The 12,935-nt window shown below is 30.9% G+C and overlaps 1 protein-coding gene across 4 annotated transcripts in view; it reads left to right on the top strand.

The window, feature by feature from the left end:
• LOC108685523 (protein phosphatase Slingshot homolog 2) overlaps positions 1-12,935 on the top strand; it is a 136,830-nt gene that overhangs the window by 85,978 nt on the left and 37,917 nt on the right. For all 4 annotated transcript variants that reach the window (XM_018190359.1, XM_018190356.1, XM_018190355.1 and 1 more), the window contains one exon: positions 8,964-9,142. In XM_018190359.1, the coding sequence (XP_018045848.1) occupies positions 8,964-9,142 (179 nt within the window). The remainder of the gene's footprint in view (positions 1-8,963; positions 9,143-12,935) is intronic.

The raw sequence follows: 12,935 nt of genomic DNA, 5'->3' as shown, positions 1-12,935 counted from the left end.
TAAAAATATTTATTCTCTTAAAAATATCAATTTTTAAAAATTTAAATATAATTTTATAAAATATAATATAATATATGAAATATATTATATTATATTTTCGTATATATATACGAAGTCTATAATTGTGTTATTATACCACAAACCTAAAATAATGCAGTTCATTAAGTACATAAGATTTAGTAATCACATAAACAAAATAGGTTAAATTTATAATATTGAATTATGTCCAATTAGAATTATTTTTAATCATTTTTATGGATCCTATCAAATATGTCGTTAATTAAAATGGAAGTAAATTTAATTTGGACGTCTCAAGCAATTTAACTCAAGAAATTGTATTAAAGTCTTAAATTTGATTTGTTATTTGTTAAGTGTACATTGATGCAGACATTGTTTACGTTGAAACCAATCATAGAAATGAATTGATTTGCATTTTTTTACGTATATGGAAGTTAAAAATAACAAAATGTTGTTTAATTCGAGGATTTGAGTTACTAATTATTCTTTTGATATCTAGTACAGCAAGAAACAATCAATGTTCAACTAATCTCAAATAGTGTACATGTTACATAGTTTATCGTATCTTATTTCTATTGCAACATCGAGTTTTGCTTCTATAAATTTCGATGAAGCGTCACTTATCTTCGTTTTCTTAAGATCAAATCTGCCTACCGATCTTTTATCTTATTCCAACATTTCATTACGTCTTCTGGCTGAATTATTACCGCTGCAGTCGAGAGGAGGAGCCGATGAGAAAATCGCCGTCTCTCGCATCTCTCGTGCGATTCGCTTTCGTTCGTAGATGCGGTTGATGTTGTATCTTACTATCTTATGCTGCCTACATGCGGCATTCGCGACATGGTTGATCGGGACACGATCGCGAAACACTTTCACGGTGGTGGCCTTTTGCGACGCCTTCGTGGCTTGGAGAATCGGTTAAGATATCAGTTAGGTTTAAATCGAGCAATCTGGTTTTTGACTTAAACAAATGTCTGTCGATTTGCTCCGAGTAATAAGTAAATTAAGTAATGTTAGATTCGTTTATCTTGAATGTCTCAAAACGATATATAAAATATGACTATAAATATAATTTTATTTGAAGTGAATTATTCGTTTGAAGTCTTATATCCATATTTAACCAAGCGAGTGGGGAATTGGAATATCAATCATAAATTTGAATATATTGCAAAGAGATTATGAAATAATTGTCTGTACACGCGTCTGATGTTTTATAAATAAATTAACTCTTAGTACACATGATGATTTTCCGATCCTTTACTGTAAATACGTTCGTGAATCATTCGTATCTGGATATCTTAATTTTCCTCAATTTTATAAGTATAATTATTAAATGATGTTTAACATTTTTAGAAAGTATTTATAATTAAGATAATGAATTAAAAAAGGATAAAGATCATTATTTAGCTAAGTGCTCTTAGTACTGTTTAAATATTGAACAACTAAAATCTGTATTCTGTTATACGCTGAATGACTATTAGTAAATTTAATGTCACCTAAGAAGAAACCACCCACGAGATCATTTGGAACACAATGACAAACACGACCTTGATTAATCCGACTCGCGTTAATCTCCTTTTTCAAGGTTGCTCCCACCAAAAAACGTCCAGAAATATATTCGTAGGTGCGTTCTTTCGCAGTCTGTACCTTTCTTCGGTACACTGCATACACAGATTGAGAGCAGCAGGAGAAATGACCGTCTGGCTGATGTTATCGTACCCCTTAACTATGAATTATGCTCCGGGCGTATCAGACTCTTCCTCTCGTATAATCCTTCTTTAAGATCCTTTTCAACTTTCGATAACGATTATCTCGCCGTTGAGAAACTTTTGAGCGATTGAAAGGCTGCATCTGCCCCCCCCCCTTCCCCCCGAGATAGAGCACGCGTTACGATGGGTTGTAATTTTGGCACCATGTGACCTAAATAAAATTACACATATGATATCGAAATATTTCCTTTAGATAAGAAGATCAGTGATTCTCAGCTGTTTCGATTTGTAGGAATCCTTGATTTTAAATTATTTCTTGTTTAAATGTATAATTAATTGAGTTTAAATAATATGGATATATGATATTTTTAAAATCATCATTATATAAAATGAATATTATTATCAAACAAAGCAAGATAGTGTTACTAAGCTTCAAAGATAACGATTGAAAATTGTAATGCATGCAGAAAAACTATATGTAATTTTTAATATATTTTAATTTATATAACAATTCTTTTTGTTGGATTTAATAATATAAAGATTATTTGCTAAAAATATCAATTGACTTAATTTTACTTGTAGTAAATTTTATTTTAACGATATCAATTTAATGTTCATGTGGATGTGATTAACCTACCTAATATTAAAATTCTATTTTGTAATTTATAAGATAGGGTGGTGTTATTTCGTTAGTTTCAAATGTAATGTAATATGAAAATTCACAACGGGAAACAATATCTTTGCAATGATGTGCTTATAATTACATTATACAATCATGATAGCTCCTTAAGAATAAATATTCGATACGACTCTTAAATATTCGATATGTGTTGTTTAGGAACGTAACCATTACGTAACCATTACGAAATGGATAAAAAAGTTCCGCTTTACCCTATTAGTTATATTTTTTGCATTTCAAACTCAAATATTCATTAGATATCGTAGTTTTAAATCTGTACGAAGCGGTTAGTCGAAGCGAAATTATTGCAACATAATTGGATAATGAAAATTTTATCATTATTCGCTTTTTAGACTCGTCCTTTCTATCGCGATTCGATGAATTGAGATACGATTTCTAAGTTTAATGGTATACATTGAGAGTCTCTCGCAATCTCGTATACGTTGACGTGTTCGATATATCTTCTGGTACGCTATGCTTATGCAGAGCATACCACATATATCATTCTCCCTTTATCTCAATTTTGCCTTTGCGGAAATTATGCAGCGTTGAATTCTAATTTTAATGGCATAAGGATTGAAGAAACTTCAGCGAACTAAGATTCTCTACAAGTTAATTATAGAAGACCTTATTCTTTAATTTAATCTTAGGAAAATTCTATTTTAACTTTCTCAAATTATTTTAACGCTCTCTCTTAATTAATGAATTTTTGAAATGATGAAGTTAATAACTAGAGGATAAAATAATATCGAATTAAATTCTATATTGATGAAAAAGTGTGAAGATCTTAAAAAAAATCCAAAAGATTTATAAATAAAAAGAGCAACTCGATATTCACCGCGATTGAAAATGTTGGAAGAAACGCGAAATAACACGTAAACATCGTATGCCGAGAAGTGACTTACTCTTGTTTCTGATGCTTGAGCATTTTAATTTTTTTTTTAGGTGATGAAAAGAGTATAATATAACGTGTCGATATAGCGCGTTATTGTTATTAAGGCGTAATTGTCAACCTCCTCGCGGCGAGGATCCTAATGATTCGCTAGTGATCGCGTGTTATTTTGCCATCAAGATCTTGATATTATTTCGTTTAATTTCATATCGTTCCATGAACTATCCACTAATTTAGAATACTTTCGCTTTAGACGAAGATCTTTGCGAAATGCGCGTCTTAACTGAGAATTTGAATAAGTCGAGAAAATAAAACATTTCCTTTACATATTAGATATGAATTCATCGTTAATTCTTCACTAGGGATATATTTGCGTTATTGTAAAAAATCTTGTCACAAAATCTTTCAAATGGGATCAATTGTATATTATCACACTTTTTTTATCTCTTTATGAATAAAAGTAAATCTGATTATTTTTGCGATTAACTGTATGCTTTGTACAAAATTAAAAAAAATAATATCTAATGATAATACATATGATAATATATTATTACATTATTAATAATATTCCAGATAAATTTAAGTAATTTTTTTAATTATAATTAAAAAAGATTTATATTTTATATAAATTATTTATCTTAAAATTAGTGAATTGATTGATTTATAGTTGAATTAAAGAAATAATAAATTAATATCTTATTTAAATAACAGTTTGCGTCAATATCTTTTATTTTGTGCAGTTCTTTATAATCATAAATAATTTAGTATCATTTTAATTTGACATTTGAAAGTTTCTGGTTCCAATTGCTCAATATAGCAACAACTGTGTGAGTTGAATCAAATCGTGTTAATTATAACTTGGTTTGATATTCGACCTTTTGTACCATCGAGTGTATTATATGTGATTGATGGACGAAGCCCGTTACTCGCTCCGTGTAGTTGATCATTCGGTCGTAACAACCAACTTAAATGCATACGTAGAGAAATGCCAGGCAAGCAAATTGAGAAATTGTGTGCGACGTGCCTTCAAGTCTACGACTAATTAAAAACAGCACTTAATGTGATCGTTTATAAGTACGTTTATATGAAAAGGAGATGATATCAATTTCAGATTTTTTTACTCGAAGAAATAATGAACTTTCCCATCTTTAATTGTGCAGTTATATAGTCAAAGTGAAGAAATATTTAACGTTATCATTTCTCTCTTTTTTAGCTAGCATTATTTCTTATTTTAGAAAATTGTAAATTTAATTTACTGTATAATTACAAATGTAAAAATAAAACTGACCTAAATTGTATCCTAGTTAAATTTTAATTACAGGATATAATAAATTGTAAATATGAGATATATATCGATAAATTAAATTGCATTATTTAGATCGATTATTGCTGCATCAGTTTCTAGCAAAAGTTTAAATGATTTTACGAACCAAGAAATTTTTGCTGCAAGAGATCTCTTGTCCTAAATACAGTTCTAAACATAATTCGCAACGAATACTTTCAACTGCACAAGAATAATGTTTTAATTTTATTCATTCTGTCGCTCGCCACTGATGATTATCACAATTATGGAAGGAACGCGTGGTTTATGGCGTCTCATAAGGACTGTAGATAAGGACTGTAGATAGGTAATTATCTATTCATTGAGGTTAACGACGATATAATTGTAGGCCCAGGAATGTAACTATCCACATGATACATCCAAGTGTCTGCGTTACGCCATCGCCGGCATTTAAAAAGCTAAGTCGACGCCGAATTATGACCTTATGCAATTCTTATCAAACGATTTGCAAGGCGTTTCTAAACGCGCGTTTCTCGCGATGGATCGTTTTGGCTACAATATATTAATGAAAGTGAAGCTTTCCAGTCTTGCAAATAACGTCGGGTCAGCGTACGAGAAACATTTTCTAATTAATAATTATTATCACTTAAAATTAGCGTTTATCGGAAGGACAATTTTTATATTGAAGACTTTCCCTTTCTGCTAGATTCTTAGTCAAGACTTTCGCCGTTTTTTCACTTTCTTGGATTCTCTTTTGCGGGGAATCTTTTTTGCGATTTTGTGGCGTGTCTCTTTCCGAAGCAGGCTTGCGTACGGATGAGCGGATCATGTAATCATGGCGTTATTAATCGCGATCGGGAAATCGTTCCACTCGATGACTGATGGCGGAACAAGCGAAACGGTTCAATGACAAACAAATCATGACTACGGTTATCGTGTCCTATGCACTAAGGGGCTACTTCCTTCTTACGAATAGAAATGAGAAATCTGCAGCTCTGCTAAGAGTTACATGTTGATTAAAACTGTACATAATCATTGAAACGAGAAATCTTCTGTAGCTGTGTTGAGAGATGCATAGGATTGTGAATACTCAATGTACCAGAATTAGTGTCGACAATTTTCTTAATCATAGACAAGAAGTATAAGATGTAGTGCAGAAGAAATTTTTATAATTCTTGCTTCTTGTTTAATAAAATTTTTATACTTTATATTTTTTATTTTTCTCGTTTTTATATATTTTATTTATATTCGCACACTCTTATTTTTCTTTAGTTCTTATCTTTGCATTTGTAATGTATCGTTGAGGTTCTTCAATATATTCATTTAATTATGTTTTAAAATATTTTAATTTTTATATTTATATTACCGTAAATCATAAATGCAAATTGAAATATTAAAAGTATATTAAATTATAATTCTAACATTGAATACTACTTCTAAGCATATTAAAATGAAATTATTTTTATGGCGGAAAATATATTATCGATAAAACTTAATTATGATTGATTTTTTGAAGAATATTTTTTATATTTATTATTAAATAATATTTCAGATACGTAATATTGATGAAGAGCTTTATTTAAAACATTTAAGAATACATAATTTTAATTAAATAATATTTTATGTCATTAATATTATACTTGTAATATTTAAGTATATGATATTCAAAATAATTAGAAAACAAAATACAAGGCATAATGATATGGAAAGTAAATAGAATTATTTGGTATTTGTAAGTAATTACAATCATTTATTCTTATTAGGAGAGTAAAAGGATAAATATCTCTTACAGTATTTTCTTCTTTTTGCTCCAAATCTCTCCTAGGAACACACTGATTATTCTCGTTATCGAATATTGATATTTGAAATTTAATTAACTCCGAGCACGGTTCTACATTCATCATTTATTGCCTGCAAATGCGTTATGCGCGAATGCACCGGATACGCGATTAATACGCGTGTCAGTTTTCCTCTGAATGAGAAAAAGCGTATTTGCCGAGTGCGCCGGCCCGCGATGTAATCACTAAACAAAATCCGGTCTGTTATCGCGGTTGGAATTCTTTCTAGGGAGTGCGGAAGCGTTAATTGCCACATCACATGCTGCGAAAATTCATGGGCCGACGCTCCTGTACTCGAGGGTCTGCTCCAGTCGTTGTATTTGCAGTAACAGTTGCAATCGAGTCGCGATCAACTCATAAAAGTGGACGTGCTCCGTAATCAGCAAACTCCGGTACGTTTATCAAGGACTACGTCCAAGATAATCAAGACCGGGGCATCGCTGCTACTCCTTTTTGCATTCATGTGTGTGATTTCTTGTAATTCGTGTCGTTTTCTTAGCCGCTGTTCTCTCGATCCACGGTAGCTAAGTTGAATTCTCACTGATGCGAGATAAGAGATGGATCGGTGAAAGTAATTAAACAGTCTACCCGTGAGAGCATCGAATGCATCATTCGTTGCGGAAACGTGTTTAACCGTTTCAAAGTAGAGATCACTGCGAATGATACATTCGCGTTTAATCGAGCGAATTATTGTGAACATTCTGCCTGATCGGGAATTCTCTCGTGGAGTTTCATCCTGGAACTTCTAGTATAAGAGTATGTTTGCTGCTTAACCAATACCCGTTTAATCCTTATACATTAATTTCTCTTATTAATTCTAATTTATATACGAGACTAATAAATATATATATAGAAATACTAAATATTGCGAATAGAAATCAATGTACTTTTAACATATTTAATCTCGTTTTTGTGATATTATTTTACAATATAATGAAAACATTATCACAAAACATTTCTTTTAAGATTTTTATTCATTAGTCGTTAAATTCTTTTTTAGATACTTTTTTACAAAAATTTTGCAAAAATTTTGATAAAAATAATTTTTCACTTTAATAAAACAATACGAATAATTAAATTTCCATAATATACGACATATGTACGGTGTCAAGAATTTCAAAATAATGAATATTTTGAAATTCTTGACATCGTATATACATTTTAATATTATATGATTTATATTATTTTATTATTTAATATTATTTTTAGAGTTACAAAATTATTTTGTTAATATTAAATCGTATAATATTAAAATATATGTACGGTGTTAAGAATTTCAAAATATTCGTTATCCTGATGTTACGGAAATTTAATTATATTATTTAGTATTGTTTTATTAAAATGAAAAATTATTTTTATCAAAATTTTCACATAAACAGTATCTAAAAAACAATTTAATAACTAATGAATAAAAATACAGACAATTTACCTATATCTAATTTACATTCGATATAGGTAAATTGTATGAGTTTTCGTGGTTGTTAGTACGTTAATAATATAATCATATATGACGATAAGATATAATTTCCAATTGAAATTGTTAGAAAATGGTTATTAAAAAATGGTTGGTACATTCCAGTCAAATCATATCTGTTTGCTTTATAAATATATTATTAACGCACTCTAATAACCGCGAAAGCTCATTTAATTTAATTATATCTGATTTATTCTTGGAATATAGTTTTTTTTGTTAGTGCCTTAATAATATAATTTTAAAGCGATAAGATATATTTTTAACGATCTAATAATCGCGGAGACTTGTATAGGTAATTTACTTATATTTCCTCATATAATTGTTTATACATTTATCATATGTACATTATTTTTATGAAAAAAAAGCAAATAATATTATATTATACCGATATCGACAAACAGGAAGCAGCCAATCAAACGGAAGCGAAGTCAATGAGCTGGTTATGTAACATTACTTGCCTATAATGTCGTTAACCCTGGAAGGCAGTGTTTGTAGTATCATACAGAAATCAGTAAACGATGCTACAATTGAGTACTGTGATGCTATATAATTTCGTATATTTCTAAGAATTATTATCTTTAGAATTATTTTTTATTAGAAGATCTGTACTTCTTTTGCATATTTAATAGTGATTTTTTTTCATATTCTAAAATTATTTAATGCATATTCTGGCATTTAGCAGATATATTTCTCTTCGCAAATAATGTCATGTTTAGATATGGCAGAAATTTCATCGAAAAAATATAAGTCAATAAAAACGAGATAATTCGTCTTGGAAATATTTTCAATGTAAAACACATTTAAATAGTAAGATAAATGAAAAATAATTATTCCTTCCGTTCTAATGTTAATTTATAGAATTTCGAAGAAACATTTGTCACATTATATTACATTTTCAAATATATTGTATCTAACAGAGATAATTTATGCACATCGACGAATAACTTAGTAAGCTTACAAATCGGTCTCTATAAGTAGTCGGTCTTTGTAAGTAGCGTTTAAATGTCCATCTGCGAGCTTTTAAAAGTTGTGTCATGAGTAATCAGAGATTTCTTCATGTCTTTCTTTCAGGCCGTGAAACTGGAGTCGGTGCATCCAGGAAGGACGCGATATCTCGTCGTCGTTTCCTGCACGGGAAGGCAAGACGCCGAAGAGAGTTGTCTTCTCGGTATCGATTGCCACGCCAGGGCGACCGTTGGTCTCGTACTCCGAGTTTTGGCAGACACCGCTATCACTCTCGACGGCGATGGGTGAGTTCATATCTTTTTCTTTCTCATTGTTATTTGCCTCGCTACGCTCTCACCGCGAGAAGCATTGCGGTCTTGCAATATTCTCGCGGCACTACGGATTAGCACGTTTCAGCGATTACAGACTCGCATGGACTTTACTACTTTTTCTTATTTATGATCTGTTACATAACGTTACTCGTTAACTGTGAACATTCGCTGATTATTAAGCAATCGGTTATACTTTTAGGAGCAGGCTAGGATATTTTTTTTTACTCAAAGAGTACTTGATTGTACAAAATGTTGTTTTATTAAGATCATTAGATTCCGATTATAATATTAGGTGTAGTAAAAAGAAATCCATTATTTTTGCATGAAATTGAATAGAAAAATAATGGATTTCTTTTTACTACACCTAATATGTGCACATTAATAAAATATGTCAGTGAAATATATTTATTATTTAATAGATTAATTTAGACTGGAAGATAAAAATAAGCATAAGCGAAAGAGTAATCATATTAAGACAAGGTCAAATGTCCATGAACATTAATTCAGCATCGCACAAACATCGTCATTGCTTACGTCATGATTAGTGTGCGAATGTGCACATCTGCAAGCGCAATAGAATGTAATATATACCGTATGGTAAGACCCTGGCATCAGATGTCTTCTTTTTTTCTCGAAGTTGCGGACAGTTAAATAACAGATTAATTACGGATCTCATCATAAATCGTATCGTATACATCTTAATATATTTTCTATTGCAGTATAATTAATGAGATGAGGAAGAGAGATTATGTTTTTATTTCCTTGAGTTGAAAAAAATATTGATAGACACTTGAAACGCTCGCTTTCTCTATCTTCAACTTGCTACTCTTTTATAGGGGAACATAAAAACGACTGTAAATCTGTTATAGCATATAAAGATATTATATCAGAATTAGATGAAATTTGAATGAATTTTATGACGAACTTTAATAGCATTTAAAATTCTTGTACATGTGAAAGCTAGTTATTAATTAGAACAAGTTTCCAATCTCTAAATGTATTCATAATTTTGTATAATTGTCTTTTTTTGATCACATATATATCTTAAGATTTCATGACTATAAAATATCTTGAAATATTTAACATGATCTTGAATATAGAATTATTAATTGTTAAATATTAAAGCGGATAAATATCAACTTAAATTTATATATCAGATGAAACTTTTTTTTAACGTAAAGATTACATGAAAATTTACATGAAAAATAAAATTTGACTTTTTATTTACAATACATTTCTATTTTGCTAAAGCTTTTAATTTTTTATCAAATACACTTATAATTGTACTTTTTATAAAATTTCTCTAAATATATATTTAATAATTTGAAATAAAATTTAGTTTTTGACACGAATTAAATTAATCAAATTAATCGAGGAATCCATTTGGATAGAAAAACGGTATGTAAATTCGATATGAGATAAATCCGAGACATTCTGTAACTCTATAGGAATAAATTTCGTTTGATTGAAATCTCTGATGCTTCAGCGTACGTTGCGCTGCTTTATATCCGGCAACCTGACCGATCAACAAATATTTTCAGAGCGGCACTAGCACGCGGCCACTTTCTAACGGCTGTGCCAACTTGTCTAATTCTCTCTACTTTAAAGTGACTCATTGCCACGGCTCGCCTGCGGATTGAATGTTGTACCGATAATTAACGTAACGGCGGCGGCGTGCGTACGTACGCGCCGTGAAATGAAAGGAGAATATCAGTGTCTATGCGTAGATAGTAATAGCCTAAGTATAGACTTTATGCACTATCTGTTTATCCGTAACCAACATAGACAATGTAATTCACGTAGACAATGCTGATGTCCATGTGCTTTCTCCTCCTTTCTCCGGTTTTTTTTTCTGAAGTGTAGTTTTTATTCAAAGAAGCTAACAATAAGTTTAACTTACACTATCATTCTTTACATCAGAATGCTCCGCTGCCATCAATTTTAATACAATCCGATCGCATTAATGTCAACGTTTTATTTATTCATAGATTGATTCAGTGAGTCTTCTTTTAACACAAATAAAACGTGCGCATCGGAATACAATTTATAGATTTTTACTTAGTATGTACAAATAAATATATAGCTGAGAATAGAGAAAGGCGAACATGAATTTGTGTGTAAAGAGGAAACATTGTATATCTTTTGTGAAATCGTAGATTTGCTAGATTGCATTGTTAATCGCTTGTTCTCATTTCGGCATATTATATGTAACACCGCCTCCACAAAGATAAATGCGAAGGTCGCCACCGTTCTCTCGGGCGTAGGGAAATGGAGCGCGTTACCGTAAGGCATGCGTGTTCAAGCAAGGTACTTGACAGGTGAGTACCAAGGTTACGACGGAAGGTCGCGACATAACTTGCGAAAGTCAAGACGTCGAGACGCGAAGTCAAACCGTAAGGTTCAGTATGGTTGTCTATCGCAATGCAACACGTAGTGTGGATTACATGCTGATGGAAAACAAACATTACAAAAGCTGATACGGTGTCTGAAAGCATTAATTAAAGTTACTCTCACATTAGTTGGAAACAGAAAAATAATCATTCCAATCTTATTGCTAATAGATAATTTCATTCTTATACACACTTTGATGTTTAGGATCTTCTTTAAAAAGAAAATTATTTTGAAAGCAATTTTTTCTACTCTCTAAATCTGAATCAGTGGATAATCACTGATATCAATGCCAAGTATGTCACTGGTAATCAGTTAAATGTGAGAGTTGAGATCCCTAGCTAATTTTTATTTTGTGACTAATCTTGTTTTAGTGCTTAAATTCAATGAATATTGGAAGATTGAAATTAATGTGTAAATATCAGTATTTCAGTTATATAATGCTCAAACATTTTTCCTTTTTTTCGTTGAACTTCACTGATTATTAGTGCAAAGTATGCCACTGGGTAATTAGTGACTATCCACTGATTCAGATTTAGAGAGTAAACTTTTATTTACATAAATTTTAGGCGTTGTTCTTTAAGATATGTTAGTTTCAATGGCTAGACTTATTGACATTTGATGTTATTTACTTGAGTTAATCAATTATATAGCAATTTATTATAATAAATGTTTGAATTTTTGATTTAATATTATATCTTATTTAGATAATTAGAAGAGTTTAAAAAAAAACTGCTCTTAAAATAATTTTTTATAAGACTCAACATTGAATAAGATGTCAAGTCATTAATCTGCGAAAAGATTATAATAATTTTTCATTTAATTCATTATCTATCGGTACTTTGTCTGATCATGCAGTTTAGACTCTAAAATAGTATAAAATGAAATATAATTTCTAAAATGATATAAAATGAAATATACGCGTAATATATCCGATACATTGGCACATTAAATGAGTTAACAGCCACAGAACTTTCAATAGCGATATTGCACCAACAAAAGGATTGCGATCACGTCTGAACGATATTGACACGTGGCTTTTCGCGCGATTAGAAAGCACTTCGTCATTTTCCATAGCTATGGGCAAGGAGCTTATTCACGCGAGAGCACATTGACTGGGCGACGCGCGCGAAGTTCGTGTCCGGTCGGGTGAGCAATTCTCGCGAAATTAGCGATAAAGGAATAGTGGGATGGATGGACAACTCGATGCGTGGCGAAGGAAAAAGGAGAAAGAAAAGGACTGAGAAAAGAAAATGAGCACGAACGCCGGTCAGCTCGCGTTCCTACGATGTCGATGACCCTCAGGGCACGGACGATCGTCTCTCTTCTTCATCTTCCTCTTCTCTTGTTCCATTCCTTTCTCTCTTTTTCTCTTTCA

The sequence above is a fragment of the Atta colombica genome, unplaced genomic scaffold, assembly GCF_001594045.1.
Source record: "Atta colombica isolate Treedump-2 unplaced genomic scaffold, Acol1.0 scaffold153, whole genome shotgun sequence".
NCBI lineage: Eukaryota > Metazoa > Arthropoda > Insecta > Hymenoptera > Formicidae > Atta > Atta colombica.
The sequence above is the reverse complement of the archived record's forward strand: the minus strand, read 5'-3'. Positions and strand labels throughout refer to the sequence as shown.